General features: G+C 42.8%; 1 protein-coding gene across 1 annotated transcript in view; it reads left to right on the top strand.

The window, feature by feature from the left end:
* Positions 1-2981: 2981 nt before the first annotated feature.
* The window catches only part of HIBADH (3-hydroxyisobutyrate dehydrogenase), a 128825-nt gene continuing 106284 nt past the window's right edge, over positions 2982-25522 (top strand). Inside the window, exons 1-3 of the mRNA XM_030550847.1 lie at positions 2982-3163; positions 12778-12938; positions 21364-21473. Of these exons, the coding sequence (XP_030406707.1) occupies positions 3082-3163; positions 12778-12938; positions 21364-21473 (353 nt within the window). The 5' untranslated portion in view covers positions 2982-3081. The remainder of the gene's footprint in view (positions 3164-12777; positions 12939-21363; positions 21474-25522) is intronic.

Genomic DNA, 25522 nt, shown 5'->3' with positions numbered 1-25522 from the left:
TCTGTGGCTTTGCAGGGGTGTAAAATGCTAGCAAGTCAGAATGGCTCCAGACCTCCTGGGTCCTATTCCATTGCTTTAGCCACAGTGTCATGTTTTCTCTTCCTGCAGCCCTCTGCCTCATATACTACACAGAAATTCCATCATGTGCAACTATTTGCTAAGCAGTTCAACTGTGTGTCTCACTACTCTGTGTAGAGATGAATATGTAAAAGTACTCTTGTTGTACAGACAGTACAGCCAAGCATGTAGATTTGGCAAAATATCTGTGAGAAAATAGGGGAAGTGAGTAAAAGTTAGTTCTGCTATATGAAAGATGTGGGTTCTGTTCCTAGTTATTATGCTGTAAAAGTGAATGAATTATACTTCATAATGCCTGGGTCAAAGGGTATTTTCATGTGGCTATGTAAGTGTAGTTCAATGGTTCAATGTGTATTATGTCTTCCTTTGCAGTGGCTAGTCTCTATATTAGGCTACTACTGTTACCAAGTAAAGGAATTACTCCTTCAATTCAAGTTGTAGACACCTGTGCTGTGGTATGGGAGGTCCTGAATTCATATTCTGCACTGAGAAGCAAGCATTTGCCTATCCCCACCACATTCCCTTTTAGATTTGGAAGAGAGTCACTGAAGCTCTTTCGGTAGTTGCGATAAGGAGTCTGCATGCTATCTGGCAATATCCCCAGCACCGCAGCTTTCCAGTCTGAAGTTCCAAATAGGAGGTCTAATTCATATTCATATCTCTTGTGTTAGACCTTCTTTGGCATTATGCACTAGATTTCAGCAAAGGGAATCCAGAAATATAAATTTAATGTGTTCCTATCTCTGTATGTGCAATTTTGAAAACAGATCAGTTTTTAGAGTGCCTCCTCCAGAGAACCCCTTGTTCAAATTATGAAAAGTTTTCTCTACAAACTCTACTCTAGCTATTGACCTGATTTACCAATTTTCAAACTGATTTGACTTTTTAAATTTTATTTTGTTGTAGATTTTAGAAAAGATGTAAAATTTGGCTTTAAGTGAAATGTAGCCTCAGTCTTAACTACCTTTCTAGTCATGTAAATTAATCCTTGTACTGAAAAAGGTGATTCCTAGACTATTGTTATTTTAGTCATTCTTAACTTTTAATATCGTATGTAGGTGATACGAAAATTTTGCCTAATTTAGTATGTTAATCTGACAATGCTGCTAATTGAATTAAAATGTGATGTAATCCAAAACCTGCATTCTGGTTGATTTTGCCATGTGATGTATGAAGTACCTTATTCATTGTGTTGTAATGTGATCTATTCACTGGACTTCTTACTGTATGATGAACAGTAAGAAAAGCAGAATCTTATTTATAATATGGGTGGAGTCGAGAGTCCTCTCTTTGAGATTATAATATTGGCATGCTAATAATTTAAGATTTAACAAGAACAGTCAGCCTATCAGTTTATTAATGCTTTAACTTGATTTCCAAATTACCTCTACTTCCTACACTGTATAATGCGACCAATGAAGCGGGCCTCTTTGATTTCTACATGGAATCAATGTAGGAATAGATTTTGGATCAGCTGTTTTATACAGTTCATTAGTGGATCTACTAATTGTGCCAGGTGCTGGATTGTTACTCAATTAAATTACATTTTAAACAGTATTATCTGCATTGACTATGACAAGTGGAAAATTACACCTCTTCATCTGCAATGGCCCATATGTGGAATTTGAGATGAAATAAAATGAAGAATGAAAAGGGAGGAGGTCACATTTCACCAGCCTAGCTGCACCTTTGACTTCTTTCTATTCTTTCTGAGTACACTCCTCCCCTCTCAGCTCTTAACCTTCATCCCTTTACCTGCCCTGGCAGGGAATCCCATGATACTCCCACTCTTAGACCCAGTCCCTTGGCAACAATACCCTGTGTACCAATTGTGATTCCTCAGCAGGCCTGCCTAGGTTTGGCAACATGAAACTTCCCTTCAGGAGCTGTGACTAGTTGTGAATACAGCAACAACGAAACAGTCTTTTCAAAACAAAATATTTTTTAATCTCAACAGTAAGAACAAAATATAACAGGAGAAAAGGGAGTATTTACTTGCACATGTGCAGGATCAGATTTTATATTAATTACCATAATTAATTAATTCTGTATGACATTACAGTTATGCATTATATATTATGACAATGGAAATGACACCACCAGCTAGTGGAAAAAATACATGAGCTATGTAATATGTAAGATTTTATATGCAAGAATATTTGAAAAGTAATTGATGGGTGTATAAAAATGCTAACAGGGTGGTGAACTCTAGGGCTACAGCACGATGGGATTTTGACAAGCAGGATAAAATTCGAGATGTTTATTATAGACACTAAGAAGATTCTGGTGATTGGTTGCAGGCAGTGGAAATATTTAAGCTAAAAGCTGTCACGGCAAGGGAGAGGCAGGCACAGCGAGAGAAAGGAAACTTTCTAAAGCACTCTGAAGTTAAGTCCAAAAAGGATGTTGCACTAGTGCGTGTGGTACCGTTTGCGTGGCAGCTGCACGGAGTGGAGGCTACCTGGATAAAGTGCAGACTGGCTGGCTAACCACCCGCTGGAGCTAAGCGGCTGCTCTGCTTGCCCCCTCTCTAGTCAATGCCATACGTGCAGACAGTAGCGCAGAGAAGCAGGCTGGGATGGCATGGGGGGGGGTGGGAAATGGGAGTAGGAGGGGATAAATTAAGGGTAAGTGAAGGAGGCACAGAGGGGGGTGGAGAAAACCTCGCCTTGTCCCCAGGTGCTTCAGCAGCAGCTGCCCACGAGCGGGCGCCGCCCAGCAGAACAGCCCGGCCCTTCTCCTTCGGTTTTAGAGCAGAGAAGGGAAGCAGGCGGCTCCCCTGTCTATCATGAGTCTGGAGGCGAACGCGGCGCGTCACCGACAGGGGGCTGTCCCCTCTCATTGGCGTGCGGCTGCCGAGGCCAAGCTGTGGTTGGCTACCTTGGCCGTCACTCGTCTCCTCTCTCTCCTCCCCATCCACGGTCACAGGCAGAGAGGGCAGCCCGGGGAGGCAGGGGTGGTGTTTAAGCGGTGGTCACGCAGAGTGGAGCTCGGGGAAGCGGCATGGCCGCAGTTTTAATGCTCAGAGGCTCCGCCAGGCTGTTATACAAGCACAGGAAGGTGCGTGCTGCCAGCGTTGCAATGGGTAAGGACCCGCCTCTCCCTCTTTGCCTTGGGTGTTTTGGTGACATTTTAACAGCGCGAGCTGGGGTTGCAAATCGTTGCCCAGTTGCGTTGAAAGGCTGAGGCCTCCTTGTTGAACCGGAGAAATGCTGCTGCTGCTGCTTCTTGCTGCCCCCCTCACTAAATTAGCGTGAGTCATTCAAGTGACAGCAGCTCCCTAGAACTTCTTATCACGTGAAAACAGTGGAGGTGGGGTTGGGGGGGTTGCAAGCATACAGGAGCTGTACTCGGGATTTAAGTGCAGTTGGAGGACTCCCCACCCCTGACAAACTTCTAATTCTTCAGATGAAACATGCATTGGGTTTTGAAACCCCCTGATAAATGTGCTTCATAGCACGAGAGGATTATCACTTGTGTTTTGCACCTTTTACAAGTATTGTGCACCCTATTAAAGCCATGTAGGTTGTAAAATTATATGAGGCTCATATCAATACTTACTTAATCTTGTGAGTACCTTAGTGTAATAAATATTTTAACATGTTTATTTAAAATATCATATGTAGAGTTTAAAACAGCCCACAGAAGTTTATGTGAAGCTAGTGACTTAAAACAGCCTGTTATTCATACCTGTAATCTGTACTCATACTTTGCTTGCTTTGTGATTTATATTTCATTATTTTTGAGCCAAAGCTGAATCCAGCAGCACTTTTTTATATTCAAGACCCTGTTACTGCATATATTTGCTTCACTTTACGCACAGAGGAAGGCCAGTTGAATGCAAAGTTAAGCAAGCGTATATGCAGGTTTAGGGCCTTAATTATAACCTTTTCCCTGTCTCCGATCTTTCCTTTTAAAGGGACACTGGTGATTTAAATATCATACTTTTGTTTGAAGTTGTTCTACCTTGTGTTGCTACAAGTAACACCTCAGATTACTATAAGTGAAATAAATTGTAGAATCTTTTTCTACAGTCTTTCTAATGTTTATTTTGTGCATTTGACAGCGCTTCATTTTATAGACAATTTTACTGTTCTCCTTGTGTAGCTCAGTCAGTTCCCCCTGTGTTTATTAGGGGTCTCTCGCATAGTAACAGAAGAGAAATATATGTGTGTGTTTTTTTTTTTTTTTAAAAAAAGGGGGGGAATGTGACTTTAAAACCACAAAATTTGACAGGGGACTCGGCAAAGGATGCACTTGAAACTACTCTATTATTTAAAAAGTATTTTTTAAGCTTCTAGTGCCTTTTCATTGATCTGTAAAATAAAAGTATAAAACAAATGTCTGACTCTTAATTTTATTTTAAAATGAACTTTTAGTGGCATTGTTTTGCTTTTAATACCTCTCTTCCACTAGCACAATCCATTAAAGCTTTTCACACTTCTGAGTCTGACTTTTAAAAAAAGGTTTTAGTTGTTCAGGTGGAATACAGATTTATGGATGCACTTAGTCATATGTTAGTGAAGTTAAATTAAATACACAAATGGTACAGAGAATAGGTCTATCTGGTGTTTTTTGCCACAATATTATCAGTAGTAATTGTCACTATGTTTCATACTTGCTGTCTATGCTACTCATAAAGATGTTTCTGTAAAAGCTTTGAAGTAGCATTATGATTTTGTTTACTGTCTTAAACATGACAGCTTGAATGTTGTCAACACATGCAAGAGAGAGGAGATCCAGAATGCAGTTCTCCTGAAGTACCACAAAGTAACTTTAATTGTTTCTTTGAGATCTATAATCTTTGATGGAGAAGGGAGAGAACAAACCATTACTTCAGGTTTTAAGGTTGGCGCAAATATGCTTTATTTTTGCATAGAGACCCAAGAGAGCAATGACTACCGTCTGAGCTGAAATTCTGGCTCTATTGAAGTAAATGGCAAAATTTCCACTGATTTAACTGAAGCCAGGATTTCACTCTAAGGTTATGTCTACTCTGCAATGTAAGGCGAGGGTTAGTGGGATTTGAGTCATCTGGCCTGTGTTAGGGAACTCTGAGCTTGAATGTCTACACTGTTTTGTTTGTTTGTTTGCTGGTTTTAACCCTGCATTAAGATTTTTCTAACCCGTGTTGAACCTGGAGTCTAGCATCCACACTGCAGCACGCAGACCTAAGTCAGACCAGCCATATCCCAGAGTCTCTTGCGCCCTCCTGAAATGTGGTTACTCTACCCTATGACTGTGATGTGCTGTGGGGAAAACTTTCCTGGCCACCTTGCATGTTACAGGAAGTTTGAACAGCCTGCCAGCACAGTCTGCTGAGCAGTCATTTTGGTCTCTGTGCTCCCAGCTACTGGAGCCAGCAGCATGGAGGAGGCAACTTTTGAAGAACTTGTCTTGCTTGTGTTTTCACTCTTGTGTCAGGAACTGGCATAGTATCTGTGAGGCACCGATGGACATTTTGGCGATGTTTTCTGCCCCACCGAAGGTACCTATTAGATTTCCTGATAGAGGAGGAGGAGGAGGTGGTGGCAGAAGAGAATGAAGAATAACCTGACATGGCATGATAAACTTACACTGACAGAAGCTGCTCAGTACAATTGGCATAGCCACGGATGCTCTCTATGTAGACTGGTGCTTCTGGTGCAGGGCCACAAACACAGACTGGTGGGAACACGCCATCATGCAGACCTGGGATGACCAGCAGTGGGTCCAGAACTTTTGCATGAAGAAAGCTCCAGAAATGTAGCTTTGTGAGCAGCTTGCTCCTACCATTCAATATTAAGAGGGACAACTGAGGTCAGCTTTGCTGGTCCAGAAGTGGGTTGCTATAAGTGTCTGGAAGCTGGCTACTCTGGACTGCTACAGGTTCATTGACGAACAATAAGCTGTGGGTAAAATGGTGGCAGAGGTATCTGAGGTGACGGGCATTAAAGATATTCTGGAGGTAACTGCTGGCTTTAAGAGAATGGGGGTTCCTAACTGTGCTGGGACCGTTGATGGTTGCCAACAGTTTGCCCTCCTCAAGGAGTACATAAACTGTAAAGGGTACTACTACATTATTATGCAGATCCTCCTGGACCGTAGGGACTTAGGAGTATCAATGTGGGCTGTACTGGAAATGTTCATAATGTCAGGTTTTTTGCCGCTCAGGAATCTACATTCGTGGACAGACTGACACTATTCCCACCAAATGACATTGACATAAACAGAGTTTCTGTCCCCATCATTTTTCTGGAGGACCCTGCATAACCACTTTTGCCTTGGCTTATGAAACCATACCCTGACTTCATAAGCCCTGATAAAAGATGGGTTTAATTACTCTCTCAGCAGGTGTAGAATAGTTGTTGAATGTGCTTTTGTCAAATTAAAATCACGTTGGAGATGTCTACAGACCTATTTGGATGCCAGTGTAATCAGTGCTGTCTCCTGACCAGAGATTAACCAAAAGCTGGCTGTGCTCCCATGACCGCAAAGCAGCATGCTTTGCAGAAGACTTCCTCTGCTCAGTCTCCATTGCAAACCCAGGAGGCTCACTAATCAGCTTGCAGCTCAGTGATCAGAAGAGAATGGGTTAACGTTGACAGGAGCAGCTGCCATACTCCAAGGAGTGGGCGTGGCTTCCGTTTTCAATGGAGTCAATTACAGATTATTGGGATAGAGACGACTAAGAAAGTTGGTCCATTGTGTAATACTTCTGGCAGACTCCCAGGACACGAGTCAAGTGTCTACAGTACAAAGCAGTAGGGCTCAAACCCTGGGCCCCGGCTTGACTCGTGCTTGGACCCTGGGTCAGAGCCCTGGGTTGGTGCAAAGCAGTGTAGATGCAAGGAGGGTTAGGCTTGAACCCGAGCTTAAGGGCTGTCTTATAGTGCAGTGTAGACATACCCTAGGTGCTTAAATTGATTCTGCTGCAAGCACTTGTATGTTATCATAAAGTCCCATTGACTGTGAGAAGTGTCTGCAGGATTGGGTGCCTTAAATGTAACATACAGTTGCCTATTAAAGGCAGTGCCAGTCATCCGTATGTTCTCCCCTTTTCTTTCTTTCTACACTCATATCAGTCTTGTCATCCTCCCTCGTTAATTCTGGTTAGTCTAAGGGTTTGCCTGGTTTTAGAGAGGTCAGTTGATTGTAATGTCCACAGTGTCATGACTGGTTCAGTCAACTCTGACAGTTCTCCGATCTGACAGCTCCCTCAGCCAGTGAACCTCCTTAGCACACTTGCTATGAGTTCCTTAGTGGCTTGTTTGCCAGCTGCAAGTAGCGGTTCAAACCACACTTGCATTGCTGACTTCGTACGTTTGTACAGGAGGCATAAATTTAGCTAAGAGAGAAACATGTAGGGAGAGTATTTGTGATTGTGGACATGTCTGTATGAGGGTATCGGATGGCCAAGGTGTGCAGTTCCATCTGGTAATTTCCAGATGGATGGATTGGGGTCGAGGGGAGAGAGATTGAGATTAAACTATGTAGGGTCATGATGGGGAGGGGGGAACCCTTCCTGGGAGGCACTTCTGGGATAGGACTGCTGATTGCTGAAGGAGGTATGGTGGGTTAGTGGAGAGGCTTTCTGGCAAAGCAAGAAGTTTTGCTAACTGAGGGAGTGCTGTTGTTTTTGACAAAGATGACAGCCCTCTCCCCATTCCCACTGAATCTGTGTTAGGCAGCCCTGTTGTGGACACAAACAAACCTTATATCAATTCAGGGTTGGTAACATGGACCTCCTCAACTGGTTGATAATGTGTATCTACCCAATTGGTTGGTGCTTCTGTTGATGCCGTACAGTTGACTGAAGCACCACGAACTTTAGTGTTCTAATGCAGATTAGCTCTATTAGCCTATTGACAAGTGGGATGAAAAGAGAACAAATCCAATATAGTATTTAATCACAGGGTCAAATATGAATTGTAACATTAAATGCATGTTTGGGAAAAAAAATTTAGGAGTTTTTTATTTTTATCTTTAAAGTACAAACATTGTTTATTAATCCTCCCAACAGCCCAGTGTCTGTAAAATAATACTTACCTTCATGAGGAAATTACCCATTGATCAGCAATTGCCTGTTTAATGTTAATCAAGGAACAGGCATTCAGAGATTCACTCAGTTTTATAGAATTCTTCAGCAAAACTGTGAAATCATATTTTAGTAGTTCTCTTATAGACTCATTTTAAAAGAGAGACATTTAAATTTATAGTCTTGAAATCCTTCTATTCTAAGGCCCTGATCCTGCAACTGAATCAGCACAGGTAGATCCTCGATGTAAACGGGCGAAAGGATCTGCCTGCACAGATTTGATTGCAGGATGAGAGTTTCTGTTTGTGAGTAAAATGAAGGGAAGGCCTAGCCAAGAATTTCTTCATGACAACAGAGCAATTGCAAGTATTTCAGGTATTGAGCCTGAAGACATTATAACCAAGCCAAGTTAACTTCTGATGTACGTAGGCACAATTCTGCCAGAATTAACAAAGTTATATCTATGCTTATGCAGTCTGACCCATATGCTTAACCAATGTTTGTGGTTCTATTCCTGATAAGTGAAGGGTAGATTAACTTGGTTAGGAGCTGTGTAAAAAATTTGCACAAATAGTTTATTTGCCAAAATCTGCAGTGTGGTCAGCTCAAAACTACACCTCTACCTTGATATAACGCTGTCCTTGTACCACGTTATGGGTGAAACCGTGTTATATTGTACTTGCTTTGATCCACCAGAGTGAGCAGCTGCCCCCTCCTCCCCCAGCGCACTGCTTTACCACATTATATCCAAATCTATGTTCTATTGGGTGGCGTTATATTGAGGTAGCGGTGTATTCACAAACTGGCCCTAAACTATTTGACACAACTTTTTTTTTCTTTTTTTTTTCTTTTTTTTAATTGAGGACTCAGAAGAGGAGGAAGTGGCCTCCCTTAAAACCTTAGCACAGTGATTAGAGCAGTCATCTGGGCTGTGAGAGACCTTTCTGTTTCTCCCTTTTCCTGATTGTAAAGAAGGGATTTAAATTTGAGTTTCCTCATTAGAGGCGAGTGCCTCAACCACTAAGCTATGGGGTATTCTGGGGACAGGGCTTGCTCTATTTCTCCTATTGAAGCTGTTCCACTTTCTAGGACTATCTGGTCATTAGAGCAGGAACTTGAATTTGAGTCTCCAGTGTACTAGATGAGTGCCCTAACCACCAGGGTATAGGTCCATTCTTTCTCTGTTTAGCTCAGGGCAGATCTACACTGCCACTTACCTCGATATAACTTGTGTTGCTCGGGAGTGAAAAAGCCACCACCCTGAGCGACGCAAATTACAGCAACCTAAGCACTGTCCGCACCAAGGCTGTCGGCGGGAGATGTTCTCCTGACCCCCGCTACCTCTGGCATTCCCCTGCAACTCCCAGCTGCCAGCTTCCATTCGCTGCAGGCAGTGTGGGAACCCCCAAGCTCCCAGCTGCCATGGGCTGTGGGAGAAACCCCAAGCTCCCGGACTCTGCAGGCAGTGGGGAACCCCCCTGCAGCTCCTGGCCATGGCGGGGTAACCCCTGAGCTCCCAGCTGCTGTAGGTCCCTGGAGCTGTGGGCGGCAGGGGCACCCCACACTCTCCGGCTGCTGCAGGCGGCTCCTAGCCCCTGTGCAGCTACCCTGCTTCTGGTGGTGTGGGGACCTGCAGATCCCCATTTTGTCACAATATTTTTAATAAAAGTCACAGACAGTTCATGGCTTCTGTGAATTTTTCTTTTTTGCATGTAAGCTGTCCGTGACTTTTTTACTAAAAATATCCATGACAAAATCTTAGCCTTAGTCAACAGCATAGAGACTGTCCTTGAATTTGTGGATGAGATTACCCAGAGATAATGTATAGCGAGAAAAGAGAAGGGGACTAGGGATAGAGCCCTGTGAAATCCCCACAGAAAGTTGCGGGGAGGGGGATATGAGGCAGATCCTTTGAAGGACATGCTGAAGGAGCAATTAAAAAGACAAGAGGAGAACCAAGAGAGGTCAGAATCACAGAAGCCAAGAGAGGACTAGATTTCAGGAAGGGTATGGTCAGGGGTGTATGTTGGCTCTTTGTTCAGTTGTTTACTATGTTTGGCATGTTTAACGTGTTTTATAGAGATTTGCTCTTTGCATACTTGGACATATAGATAGTAGAACATGTATATAAATTATAGTGTAATCTTCTTCTTTTTTTTTTGTTTTTAAGCTGACTATTTATTCAGCCAGATAATTGTTGTTGGCATTTGTGGAAACCAAGGCTTAACAGCAGTCCTCTTGATACACCTGACTTATAAAATATGATGCTAACAAAATAGTGATGTAAATAAGAACCTGACTGTTCTTAGCTAAGAAGGCACTTTAATGTCAGAAAAAAACTTTAAAATAATTAATGAAGTGTTTTCTGAACTAAGAAAAATTCTGCTTTAAGCAATGAGACATTTCAAAGGCGAAGTATAGGATATGCAATTTTGAGTTTGGATAGTTTAATTTGAATGAGATTTTCTCTTCGTTTCAAAGAAAAATTGTCTTCTGTAACTGGCAGTGAGACCTAAAAACTGGCGTCTGCCCTAGCATTGAGCTAGGATTATTTTAATTTAGAATGATTAGAAAGGAATTATTGTACATTGGTATTTATGGGAATTATGCATTGCCTGACCTTATATACTCATACACAGTAGCTTGTGCTAAAAATGGCTGAAAACTACATTATTTTCCATTTATCCATAAACTGCCATAGCACATGGTATTAGTATATTGTACATCATGTTATATTTTTGTCATTTTTTGTATTTTATGAAAGTTGTTCCTACAGTGAAGACTTTAGCATTTTATAAATAATCTTTGTCATTGTTCAAGGGACTCATAATGTGTAGTTGAGACTTTCTCTTTCAGTGGCTTACATTTGGCCACAGACAGTAGTGGCCAGTCACCATTTGATAGTGGTTTGGCAACCTATGTGAAATGAATTGGTGGTTTTCACAGAACCACAGGGTCTGGTCTATGCCCTAGCCTAACCAGTCTCTTGGGAGTAATCCCTTTAGTGTGCCAAGCCCTAGTGGTTCTCACAGTTCTGAAGGGGCAGTCCTGTGGCTTCCATGACTGGACCTTTCTGCTGTGAATTCAGCCAAGTTAGACATGTGCAGGAGGCTTGTACTGTACCCCTTCAGGATGCAATGCTCTCAGTGAGTATTTGCAGCTACAATAGGTAGCCTTTTCAAAACAAGGTAATATATTAGTCACCTGGCATACAGAATCTGAAAGTCCTCAGGTTAGCAAAGAGAGGCAAAGGTTATAGTCCATCCTGGCCAAGCCAGTGCACTCAGCCAACCAAGCTGGAATCCGTTTCTGGCTCCAGCTCTCCCCCTTTGTCCTTAATCCCAAGTGAGAGCCCTCTGTGTCTCTGAGAAGCAGGCTTTATTTCAGCCACCTGACACCTTTCCCCTTTGTTGTATGCAGTGGTGGTGTAGCCGTGTTGGTCCCGGGATATTAGAGAGACAAGGTGGGTGAGGTAATATCTTTTATTGGACCAACTTCTTTTGGTGAGAAAGACAAGGTTTTGAGCTACATGGAGCTCTTCCTCAGGTCTGAGAAAGGTACTCTGCGAAAGAAATCTTTCCTTAACCTCTTCTGACCTTCAAACAACCCGCCCAACCTAATCATCAGAAGCAGGCTCCCCACAGAGCAGGATATACCAACTCAGAGTGGCATCAGACCCTGCCACAATAACAGTTGCAAAACCAGCAAACATGTCTCTGCTGCAGTGATCAACACCCCCCACAAAATACCTTTCGAGATCCATGGGTCTTACACATTCCTATCACAACGTGTGGTGTACCTCATCCAGTGCACTAAATGGCCAAATAACAACTATGTGGGAGAAACCAGATAATCGGTACACTCTCAGATGAATTCACACAGGAAAATGACAAAAGACAAAATGCCAAATCATCTGTGGGTGAACACTTTTCAAAAAGTAATCACTCTTTATCTGATCTATCAGTCCTCATCTTCAAAGGATATCTGCACAACACTTTCAAAAGACAAGCCTGGGAGTTAAATTCATAACTTTTGCTAGATGCTATGTACCATTGTCTTAAAAAAGACACTGGATTTATGGTTTATTAAAACAATCTGTAATCCACTAACTCCTCTTTTTGTCCTGTGACTACAGGGGTGTTAACCGGCCATGCCACCTTGAACAGTCCTTTAGAATATATGCTAACTACTTAAGCTGTGACCTTATACTTAATACCTTTCCCAGGCCTGAGGAAGAGCTCTGTATAGCATGAAAGCTTGTCTCTTTCACCAACAGAAGTTGGTCCAATAAAAGCTATTACCTCATCCACCTTATCTGTTCTGTGGCTGAATGGGATTTCTGTCTCCAGGGTTATTGATTAGATATCATTCATTAAGATTCAATTAAAAAATGTCCAATATTTAAGCTGGAGAAATGTTTTTAAAATTAAATTAAAATGTAAAATTGCTTTGTCTCAGATTGAGATTATATTGGTAAAAAGTAATGGGACACTGTTTACGGTTTACCTGAATAGGATTTAAATCTGTCCACTTAATGAAATTTATATATAACTGGGTTTGAAGTTACTCCTCTTCCCCCCCCCCCATGTTTAAATGATGCCAGCTAAATTGCTCACTAGATTTTACTCTTTATGTTTTAAGGTGTATTTCTCCAGAATATTCATTTATTGTATTGAAATCAGTGTGTTCTAGGGCAATGGCCTCCAAAACCCCAGTTGGATTCATTGGGCTTGGTAACATGGGAAATCCAATGGCAAAAAACCTGGTAAAACACGGATATCCTGTTGTTGCATTTGATATATTCCCAGAAGCGTGCAAAGAATTTCAAGACTCAGGGGCACAGGTATAGTAACCAACTTTCTTTATTTTAATGTTAACTGTGCATTTGTTAAAATGATTTTCCTTCTTAGATGTTCTGACTTTAGTACACATCACTTAGTGATGTGATTATTTATTTTGATGTGTTATAGTGGGAGAAAAAGGAGGGAAGGAAAGTAAATGATGGATATGTGTTGCTAATTATAAAGCTAATATGCTGTTCTTCTCCCTCTCCCCACCTCGCACTTGTACAGCTTGTGATAGCCTGACCTGTTGCAGTCAATGGCAATACTCTCGTTGCTTTTTAATGGGCCTTGGATTCTAACCACTATCCTGCATGATTGTATGGTTTACACTTCAGAGCAAGTGTCAGATTTAAAAATTACAGGGCTCTAATAGTCTTGGCACTTACCCATTATTTGTAGGCGGATTAATGGGCACAGAAGAGCTAAAGACAAAAGATATTGCAAGAGTAATTGGAAATCAGAACAGAAATAATATTGTGGCTACTCAGCATGTGATATGATGAACAGTGGGGGAAAAATATTCAGCAGTTATAAGGGAAGTGTGAGTAGGTGTAGGGAATACAGTTCTAACTAAAGATCTTTAATTCTTAGAGCTGATTGTAATTGTATTCTTAAATAGTGAAAGTTACTATCAAGATGTTCTGCAGGGCAAAACACTCTAGTAAGTGGACATCTAATTCCATCTGGTTTTGAATAATTTAAAGCTAAAAGCCTGTAAGTGGATCAGTAACCTTTACAGCCTGTTTCTTGGCTTTTATTATTTTTGTTTTGTGATAGCACATAGGTACCCTATGCATGGAGCAGGGCACTATTGTACTAGGTACTATACAAACACACAACAACAAAAAAGACTTTGTAGTTGATTGTATTCTGGATATCCTTTGTTCAATGGGACTTGTCAAGGCTGACCATTCATACAGTTCATTGTAATAGAATCCTTGGCATCAGCTGCAAGACTTAACGTGAGATATTAAGTGACTTGAAAGGTGAGCAGAAATGCTTTTAAAAGTAAGTAAAGCCAAAAGCCTGTTTATGCTCCTGAACACTATATTTATAGTCTCAAATACAAATAACACACTTTAAAAAAAACCTTGAAAATAATTTCCTCCTTTTCTTCCATAGGTGTAAATCCTACACCAGCAGTTTTTGCAGGACATGGAAACTTGAGTCCAGGGGGCCTTGTAGAAGCTATTGCAAAAGGAACATTGAGTGGCAAGGGCTGCTTTTCCTTTGATCTGGGGTGTGGGGTAGAACCAGTAGGAGTGCCAGAGAAGAGAGCAGGGAGCCGTGAAGGCTGTCAAATATCTGTGTTCACTGCCGGTGGTTCCTGCTGCTGCTAGGAACTGTTCAGTGGGGAGGGGATGCTGTGTCTTTGCCTGTCCGCTGCCTCATTTGCCTGTCTGCTGCCTCATTCCCCAATTACTACAGTAGTCTCGGAAGCAGTCAACTGGGGAAGCAACATATGTAGGAAATAGGGTGGCCAATTACGCATCCTCAAAATACTGGATGTTCCGCTGCTTCCAGGAATGTCACACTGCTGGGGTACATGTGAGGTCATGCTGGTTGGGGGCAGAGCAGTGCTCTCTTCAAAATGGTGTCCCTGGTTGTCTGTGCTACCAGACAAAATCAGATGTAGTTTTGTCTCAGTACCAGACATGGGACGTGTATTACAATAGCAGGACTGTGTGGTTTAAAACTGGAAAAATGGCCTACCTAGCAGGAAGGTGGCCACCTTCCTGCTTGTGATGAATAGCAGGTAGTAACAGACTCTTTTTTTCTAAACGCAGGTACCTGTAGTAGAGGGTGAAAGGCAGATAGGTAAGGAAAAGGGCAGAGGCATCTGAGTGTAGGGGAGGAGCTACAAGAGACTTGGGAAAAGTGCTCTGAGGCAGGATGGCTTAGGATGGGCTTCTGTGATGGGTGGCAGAAGGAGTAATCACAGGAAAAGGCATATTTCAGAATGATTTAGAGGTGACCCAGTTGTGGGAATTTGGAAGTCTATCCAATTATGACTCCTTTTACATACCTTCTAGGACCTGCATTTGTAGGGGGTGTTCACTAAAATAGTTGAAGATGCTAGAGGCTCATCAAAAAGCCTAAAAAAATTGAGTTTTCCGTGCTGTTTTGGGTATATGCAATGGTGTCAGCCTTGCAGGAGAAACACAGAACTGTGAATTGAGTTATAATAGTAAATTTTTTTTTTAATTATTAAACAAGAACTTTAGAAGGGATGCAAACCTCCATGCTTCTGGGCATCAACCAACTTACAACCATTGGCTGTTGTTATATGATAACCAAACCCCAGAAAAGTTTCCTTCTAACTGCCTACTTCTGCAGAGTTTCTTCCAAAACATCTGGCACTGGCCACTGTTGGAGGCAGAATCTAAACTAGGTGGGCCACTACTCTGCTCCAGTATGGCAATTCCTATGTTGACAGTTTTTTTTGTTTTTGTTTTTAAATTAACTCTTACAGTATTTACTTGTACTTTTTAAAGTAAAGCAAGTATTCCCAATTACTTACAACTTTAAACATTTTTTATTTCTTTCAAAGTATTTTAGTTGACTTCTGACAGTGCAAATACTAAATGAGATGTATACTGCCAATAGAAGTGGTTTGTGCTGGAAATATTACGCAGATTTATTTTAGTGTCTGAGGGACAAGTGTGAGGGTTTCCCCTCTTTTAAAAATAGCAAAAAATCTTTTAGATATGTGAAGAGGCTGTCCACTCTTCATGATTGTGCATAATTTTCCTCTTCCCATTCTTTTCTGGATTTAAAGGAATGTAATTGAATAACTATTTCACATATACGCATGGCCAGTAGACTTCCAGCTTTTCTGAGGCTTGGTACAGTTTCTCCTGTCAGATCATATGCATTCTAGAGCTTTCTCCGTCAGAAGTATTTGATGAATTCTTGTCTTAGACTGCAAACTCTGAGACAGGGACCATCTTTGGGTTCTGTATTTGGATAGCACCTAGCACAGTGGGGTTGTGATCCATGAGTATGGCTCTTAGGCACTATGATAAATAATAATAGATTAGTGGCACTTGTGTTTCCCACTATTTTTGAAAAAAGAAGGCTTTTCCATGGACAGAATGAATAAGCACCTATAGAAAGAAATATTGTTCATCTGTTTTCTATACCTCTGTCTATCCGAATACAGGCTTTGTCTGCACAGGAAATATGTATTACTGGACCAGTTCTAAAACTTACTCAGGTTTTTCTGGATAGTGTGAGTGGGGGAAAAAGTTTTAGTTTTGGACTTTTATTTATTTATTGGGGGGGAGGTGTTTTTACTGTATCAGTCTGTCTTAACGCAGCATTGTTCTGCAACCATAACATCCAGGTAAACTATTAAACTGAAGTGATTTTAACTTATGTTCCCAATACAGTGTAGATAGTGACTTTATAATGTCTGTAAAAGGATGGAAATAGGCTGCTTAATTTTCAGCTGTACAATCAGTATAAATAACTGATATTTTCACCCCTATCAGTAGGGTTGCCAGTCCTCCCGGTTTCAGGCCCTATCTCCTTGGAGGCTACTGAAGCCAAATCAGGAGATTTTAGGCCACTGAAAGTCTGGTGGTGCTGCAGGGCTAAGGCAGGTTCTCTGCCTGCCCAGGTCCCGTGATGCTCCTGGAAGCAGCCGGCACATCCCCGTGACTGGTGGCAGAGGGGGTGGGGGATCTCTGTGCACTGCTCTCACCCCCAGCGCTGACTCCGCAGCTCCTGTCGGCCAGGAAGTGTGGCCAATGGGAGCTGTGGGATCGGCTCCTATTAGTGCGGGCAGCACATGGAGCCACCTGCCCCTCTCTGCTCCAGGTGCCGCAGAGATGTGCTGACTGCTTCTGGAATGGTGTGGGGAGCCCCCTGGCCCCGCTTACCTTGGGCGGCTCCTGGTCCGTGGCACAGTAGGCTCTGTCCCCGCAGCTCCCCTGGGCTGCAATTCCAGGCCAATGGGAACTGTGGCATTGGTGCTCAGAGTGGGGGCAGCACATGGAGCCCCCTGCCCCCCCCCGGGGGCTGCAGAGACATGCTGGCCACTTCCAGGAGTGACGTGGAGCCTGGACAGGCAGGGAGCCTGCCTTAGCCCTGCTACGCTGCGACCTGGGAGCCGTCTGAAGTAAGCACCTCCCAGCTGAAGCCCGCATCCCTCACCCATCCTGCACCCCAGCCCTGAGCCCCATCTTGCACCCAACTTGCTCACAGAGCCTGCACCCCGCATTCCCTCCCACACTCCAGTCTCCTACTCAGCCAGGAGTCCCCTCCAGCACTCAAACTCCTTCCCAGAGCTTGTACCCCACACCCCCTCCTGCACCCCAACCTCCCTGCCCCAGGCTCAGCCCAGAGTCCCCTTCTGCACTCCAACCTGCTGCCCCAGCCCGGTGAAAGTGAGTGAGGGTGGAGGAGAGCAAGCGATTGAGGGATGCGGGATGGGACTCTGGGGAGGGGCAGGGCAAGGGTGTTTTGGGTTTGTGTGATTAAACAGTTGTCAACCCTACCTGTCAGAAAACTGGAAATAGTTATTTAAAATAAGAAGCTGCATGCAAGTCCAGATTAAAATTCTGGCATAGCCCCCACTTATGTGATGGCTCTCATCTGGACTAGCACTGGGGATTGAATTGGAGACCCCCCAGAACTAAAAGCATGAGTTTCTACATCTTGAGGTAAAGAAGGAAAGACTGAAAGACTCCCATCATCTGGGGATTGGGCACAGAGGGAACACATCCTACATACTAATCAGTAGTAAGCCTTTCTGCTGATATTACTTCATTCTACCTAGTGTCAATTTTGTGTTTTGGAACCTGTCTACCTCCTTTCACCTTTTGCAACTTTGTCTTACCGCTCAGCACATACTGTATTCTGTATTTAAAACAAAAAGGGAAAAGAAAGATAATTATTCTTTTGGGTAAACCCAGCTACCCAAACTGTCCCATTTTTCCTCTTTCAACTTCTCTCTCATGGTCACTGTTTAAAAGCAAGGAAAAAGCCTACCATCCTAAATAAAAGGCGATGGGCTCTTTTTGAGGTTTAGAGCTTCATAAATACATTGTGTATATGAGAGTCATATTTATATGTCCTTTTATGTGTTTACTTATTGTGTAAACTCATAGATATCCCTTGTGTAGGGATGGTTGGACTGGTTTAGGGTCAAATAAACATGGACCCATATTTTCATTTTTAACCAAACTTTTTTTTCCCTTAACATGAACAATGCCTTGTGATGTGGAAAGCCTTAATTAATTTTTTTTTTAAAAAAAAAGGTCTAAAAAGCAAATCTTTTATTTTATGCTTTGTGATTCAGAGTTTATATGGAAATAGACAACCATACTATCAAGGATATTCTTTAGCATGAATATGTGATATTTAGGCTCTTGAATAGATGAAAAAATTATAAAAGATCTCCCTTCACCTTATTCCTGCAAGTGATCCTACTATAATCAAAAGAACTACTTGTGTGAGTAAGGTAAGCAGGATTGGAACCCTAATGGTTTAGGATTGGCTGAAAGATTAAAAATTGTGTTTCACAGTCTTTAACACATTCACTAACTCAAAAACGAAGATGATTGGATGTGAAGGAAAAGAGACACAAGTATTTTATCTTTACTGTTGTATCTCTTTTTCAAACTCGCAACTTCAGTTTTTAAAGAAATTTGAAGGCACACAGAAATATTATTGGAAAGCATGGAAAAACCTTATGGATGAAATTCCCCCCCCCCGCCCCCACTGAAATCAATGGGAGTTCTGCCATTGACTTCAGTGGGGCCAGGATTTCACCTGCAGTGTGTGTATTTTGTCTCCTGAAGATGCCATATCTCTGACAAAGCATGCTGTTGATGGTCAGCAGGAGCAGCGCCAGGGTTTTTGGCGCCCTAGGTGGGGGGGTCCTTCCACGCTACAGTTTGGCAGCAGGAGGGGTCCTTCCGCACTCCCAGTCTTCGGGGCACTTCAGCTGCGGGTCTCGGAGCGAGTGAAGGACCTGCCGCCAAATTGCTGCCGAAGACCTGGAGTGCAGAAGGACCTCCCGCCGCCGAATTGCTGCCGAGGACCGCAAAATGCCGCCCTCCCAAATCCTGGCGTCCTAGGCAACCGCCTAGGTCGCCTAAATGGAAGTGCCGGCCCTGATGGTCAGTCTGATATCTTTTGTAACAGCTCAATAATTAGCAGGGTGGTCATGTTTGAAACCTGTATAGCAGTTTCCGGAGAGGGGCATTTGAGCCGTTAACTTTTTACTTAAAAACAAAAACGGTTGTCAGAAATGCGTCATTTTGACTGTGCTTTTTTTTTTTTTGTTCCTTTGTAACAACTCCTTTCTGTTCATTGTTGCTGTAACTGTGCCAAGTAAAATGTGAGATTGTTGTTGTGGTCAGCAAATAAACTGTTGCCTTTGGACACCAAAACGTATTCATTTTTAGGTTTGGTGGCTTTGGCTGATTTTTAATGTTGCAACACTTCTCCAAAGATTAATTTCCATCCAGTCCGTCTTTGTGATGTAAGAAGCCTCCTACTATGAAAAAGGGAGTTAATGTATTGAAAATAAGCACAAGTCTCTTAGAACTTATTTTAAAACGTCTTTTCTCTCTATACATTTAAAATAATTTTATTAGCAGTTATCAACTGAATTCAATATTTAAATTGTGAATATTTTTTTAACATTTTCTGCAATGTTTCAAATGAATACAATGACTCAAATAGCAATGAAGTTTGTGTCATTTTTTCTCTGTCTTTTATGTGGTTTTGACTTTTATTGTTGTCTGAACTTGTGTTTTTAAGTGTGTGATACGTCCGTTATTTTTCTCATGTTGCTTTTCTCAAAACACAACTCTTAAGTTCCATCAGTAAGAAACTTTTCATGTAATAAATTATATTTTGAGGTTAGACTATATGAATGCAGCTATACTTATGTTAACTTATTTTGCATTATAATAGGTCATAACAATATCAGTCAAGCATATCTGTGCTGTAAATTTGATTTTTAATTAAATTTATTCTTGCACGCTATAGAAAACTTAAAGTATAATTTTATTTTCCTAATCTCTCATCTTGTCAAGTTTATTTTATTTTGCTTGCTGGCCTTAATAGGCAGAAGATATTTAGTGTGTTGCTTGTCCTTCGGAATATTTTACTTTTTCTCTGCAGCGTGCGTTATGGTTTGCTTAGTCATCTGGGCATATCTCGCCAATCAATTTCCTGTTATTTCAGGGGCCTCGGAAATTGGTAGCACCTTGGTCTCTCCTATCCTCTGCCTGTGGCACACAACAGCTTAGGGCTAGTTTACACTTAAAATGCTGCAGAAGCACTGCTGTAGCGCTTCAGTGAAAACGCTGCATATGCCAGTGAGGGGGGTTCTTCTGTCGGTGTAGGTAAACCACCTCCCCAGGAGGCAGTAGCTAGCTTAACACTGTGGGTTAGGTCTCAGTGGCATAATTATGACCTAATATAACCAGGCTTTTATCTCTTGAGGACTAAAGTCATGGAGGTGCATATAGAGCTATTGGGGTGAAATTTAGTGGCCCATGATGTAGAGGTGGTCAGACTACATGATCTGATGGTCCCTTCTTGCCTTAAAGTCTGTGTCACTCCAGGAATTACACTTCCCGTGACAGTCTTGTCCAGGCTGGTCTAGTCATTCTAATAGGTCTCTGTTTCTAATGTCTAATAATGTATATTGTTGTTGGCTGCATTTACCTGTTCACCCGACTTCATTTGTAGGCGACAATATGATTATGGCAAGGTGGAAACAAAAAGTCTGAAGATTTCATTCTTTTCACTGTGTGTATCAATTGTGCTGTTGCAGGTAATTTAAGATTGGCTAGGATGGCTTTGCTGTCAGAACTTTTCCAGGACCAACTGCTCTTTTTACAGAGGGCCTTGGCCTTTGGAAACCTCCCTGGCAGTCAGCCAGAACACACATAATGCTGCCAATATGTTCCTGCTGGCAGCATTGGTTAGCTTTAAAGCTAACCGCAGTATGTTGCTCTAAAATTAAATACATCTGTGGAAAGGGGGGGTCTTTTCCTGTCCCTCCCAGTATCTATAGAAGGGACCTAGGGGCAGTCATCCATGTGGGACTAATTCTCTGGTATTATGGGACCACCCCAGAGACAGTGTGGAGATGCATTTTGCATAGATGGCCTTGTGTTTGCAGTAGATCATTAGTTAGCCCTCAGTCTTGGAGGATCCATGGATAGCATGATGATCACACCCCGGGATGGAGAATTTGGAGGAATCTCTGTGACAGGATCCTCATCAAATTTTTCTCCCTGTGTCACTAGAGCTTGTCTAATGGTGTGGTCTGTTTCCTGTGTTTTCATTTTTGTCTAGCTGTTAGGGTGTGGTGCTTTACAAGTCATTAAAGAAGATGTATTTTCTTTCTGTCTTTCAACAGCAGCTATATTATTTATTTATTTATTTATTTTAAAGGTAATGGATTCCCCAGCAGATGTAGCAGAAAGAGCAGACAGGATTATTACTATGCTACCCTCCAGCCCCAATGCCGTAGAAGTGTACACAGGAGCAAATGGAATTCTAAAGTAAGAATTTGCTCTATGCTAATTAGTTGCCATTTATGATCAAGACAATATTGATTTTTATCAAGTGATTTTTCTATTGTTTTAACTAAATTCTATGCCAGACATGCATTTAACTGACTGGTTGGTTGTTTTTTTGCTAAATGTAGGATTCTTTCAATAGTAAATATTGGTTAAATGTCATTGACTAAAATAAATCTTGTGCTAATAAAAGATAACTTTATCTGTGAAGTTTATAGGAGGGACACAATTTAAACTTCATGTTTTTCTAAAAAGAAGTACATATTCCTATTAATATTAAACCTGTAAAAACAGCTATGTATCATAAGTACACCAGGTAAAGTGTAAAAGGATTTACTCTGCTCCTCTTATTGGGTATTTGGCAAATACCTTTGAAAATATGCATATCATTTAAACTGTGCCTTGAAGATGTTAAGATTTGGAGCCAGATTCTCAGCTGTTGTAAATCAGCACAGCTCCATCTGTCCTTCTGGTTCACCTATACTCCAATCCATAATCAGATGGCACTCCATTAGGAAAACTCTACCCCCTAATTCATGTGTGGACAAATCAGGGCTTTACTATTCAGGGATGCTCCAACATGTTGGTATACAAAGCTCTAGGCAGTCACTGAGATGTTGCTTCCTAATCCGTTTAGAGTTTTAAAGAGAAGGACCAGCACCTTCAAATGAATCGGAGATTGTAATTGTAGCTGGTTGGGTTCGGAGCACTGGTATGATCTGTTTTAATCAGGAGTTTGGCTGCTACATGCATAACTCTCTGAAGTTATTGGGTGGCCTTTAGGATCTTCCCCAGGCAGAATTAATTGAAGTTGTCTCATTTGGTGGTGGTTTGCTTATAGGTGACCATAGTTAGCTCTGCATCTGATAGGAAGACCCAGAGTCTCTTGGCTAGCCAAAGACACTTCTGGCCATTGCTGCAATGAAAACATCAAGGATTAGCATCATCCCTAGCAGAATTCCAAGCTTCTGCACCATTTTGATTGGTGGGGGAAACCCTTGGTGTGTGAGGGCAGGGGCGGGAAGGGGTGAGTTCTAGCCAGCTCCTTGAGGTTCTTCCTTTTTCTGATCAGTACCTCAATCTTGTTTTGTTTTGAGCTTGAACCAGCTATTTTCACCTAGGCCCTCAGTTTTGTCAGGCATTTTAACATGAATAGAGAATCATTGCTCTACACATGTTGAAGGAAGAGTGCTTGTCTAATATTGATGATATTAGAGTCCATAGGATATCTGTGCTACATCTACACTTGCAATTGTACATGTTTAGATGTGCAGTGTTGTGTGATAACCCTCCCCACTCCCTTGTCTATATTTGAAGACCTGAAGCACGTTCTTGAAGGAGAGTGCACAGCAAGAAAGCTAACACGCATGAGGGATGTGGTTATATACATGGCTCTGCTGTGGCATGGCCCATACGTGTTCTACAGTGCAGTATGGACAGGAAAAAGGGGCATGTACAAGGTCACGAGTCTCAATAGTCCTTCAGGGCCATTCCCACAATGTACTGATCCCTTTGCTGCCAGACCCTTATCTCCGTTTGCCGCCATTAGTAGCAGCCTGCGCTGAGCACTTCAGAACAGTTTTCTGGGGAACTGCTCTGTTAATCAGCACAGACCATTGTGGATCATGTTCCAAGAGCTGCCAACTGGTCTCAGGAGCATACCAGTGTGCTCATCAAGATGTGTTCAGAGCACACTGTCATCAGCTTCAACTGAAGTAGCAGGAACATACACCTCTACTGGTAGACTTCACAGAAGCTGGAAGAGTTGGGCATTCACCAAACTGTGTCCCAGTGCTGGGATTTCTGGAAGTGCCTGAGGTTCCTATACACGGAGAGTGATGGACTCGAACAATTATTCCAGGACCTAGCACATGTCCATGTTATGATGAGCTGAACTGGGTGCTACCCAGGGCTCCAAATACAGACTCTGAAGTGACTCGTGACCACCTTCTCAAACTCTCTGGCCTCATATGATGGCACTGAGGGGCAGGGCAAGAAGAGAGTGAGAACTGCTGAGGAAGCCCTGGGAGACCCGAAGTATGAGAAGCATGTGATTCTGTGCCTTTTGCCTAGTAGACCTGGGTGAGGAAGCCTTTCCCTGAAGAACCTGAGGAGGACCGAGAGCTGCTGCAGGAACCAGAACCTGAAACTAGTAAGTTGCAATATACCCCCGTGTTCCCCTCTTGCTCTGGTGATACATGCCTGAAGCTGCCCCACCTCCCCGCTCCACCTCGACATGGTCCCCAAGCAGGGCATAGCTGTAAATCAGTGATTACAGTGGTTCATGGGATTTCACTGAAATGCATTTAGCAGAAGCCATAACAAAAGATTATTAACGAGCAGTCCCTATGTCTCTTCATTTCACTGCCAACACTGTGAACAGTGATAGTCCCTGGGCCATATGAACTGGAGGGAAAAGGAGTGTATGTAAAGGGTCCGAGTGGGTAGAAGAACAGTTTTGACACTTATGGCTGGTCAAAGACCCCATATCATCCCTCTGCCCTACCCCCTTCTGCAGGCTCCCATTTGGAAAGGAAAGGGAAGTGGTTGGAGACTTGGTGCAGGCCTTGTTAGATCTGGAAACAGGGAACACTTTGGTTGTCCGAGGAATATCAGAGCAGTCCATTCTCCTGATGACCTTTTTCAGATGTTTATGACCGTTCCCAGTCTCCGGTGTGTGGCCTCTCTGGTGCTGAATCACTCTGCAGGAGCCGGGTGAAGAGGAAGTGGGTGAAGAGTCCTCTCTGGTAGTTGCACAAACACAATGCTGTGTCCTTTAGCAGTGGAGAGGTGACAGGCTTGCAGTGTTAATCAGAAAGTTCAGGGAAGAAAATACACTTGCAGTGTGACTCTCTTCCCCTTTCAGTGCTGTTTACTGGACACAGGGGCTGGACTTCCTAGTGCTGTAGAGTTGGCTAGGGGATGGGTGAACATTCTTAGTGATTCGTTCCTCTTGTGTCTGGGAACTGTCTGCTAGCTTGGAATATGGTCAATTGCCTCTCAGATTGCCTCCCAGTCCTATAATCATAATTCAACAAATTTTTCCTGCAGCTGAAATTCAAACTGGTTCTTCAGGTTTAAGGACAGGGCAAATGTTCTTGTTCCACCTTCATAGCTCACCAAACCCCTCCACTCAGCAATACATAGCTAGGTGGCCATTAGTAAAAACTTCTTTCTGACATAGCTGGCTGGAGCCCCTCCACAGCACTGGAAGTACACCTTTATTTTTTCATGTTGGTACCTTGAAAAGTACTATGTTCTCCAAATGGTGTCCAGCCTTTAAAGAACAAATAAATAAGCGGTGATGTACCCCTGGAAAGGAACTAAACCCCATCCCAACCAGCCCCTCCACGTATTGTAAACATTACAGCATTTTAATAATAGTACTGTAGGTATAATCCCATTATTACCCTTGGCACCTTCCTCGTGGGCTGCAAAAGTGGTCTGAGAAGGAAGGAGACTAACAGTTGCATTCCTGAGATGCTAAAAAGTATCAATATTGTGGCCTTTGGCAGCACAGTTATATTATGGGGGCAAAGGGGTTCCTTCGGTTCCTTCAAAGAAGAAATAAAATATGATGCAACCCACTCCACTGGGTTAGGGCAGGAGCAGTGTCCCAGAGATAGCAGATGATGGAGGGCCATGGGGGACCTGGTCATTGGCAGTGACAGAAGGAGCAGGAGCCGTTTGAGTTCCTTAGGGTGAGGGAGAATTGGACCTTTAGGCAGGATGAGGCACTGATGAACTGGTTCCTGGATCTGGAGTCACACCACAGTGAGCAGGAGTATGCCCAGAGAGAATGGGATTGTGAACTCGCGCAGCCACTAGAACAACTGGCGGCAGAACATTTTCGGGGCCTGCCCGCCTCTGTGACCACTGCTCCTCCCCAGCAACAGTCACTGCTCCTCCAGCTGCCAAGCAGGCTGCTGCTGATGTGGTAGATCCAATCCACTGGCCTCTCCTGATGGTGGGAAGGAGCATGCTGGACACCTGTCACAACATCCTCCATCGGCACTTGAAACCCCTTGCAG

The sequence above is a fragment of the Gopherus evgoodei genome, chromosome 2, assembly GCF_007399415.2.
Source record: "Gopherus evgoodei ecotype Sinaloan lineage chromosome 2, rGopEvg1_v1.p, whole genome shotgun sequence".
Lineage (NCBI taxonomy): Eukaryota > Metazoa > Chordata > Testudines > Testudinidae > Gopherus > Gopherus evgoodei.
Note: the sequence above shows the minus strand (reverse complement) of the source record. Positions and strands in the feature narration are given on the sequence as shown.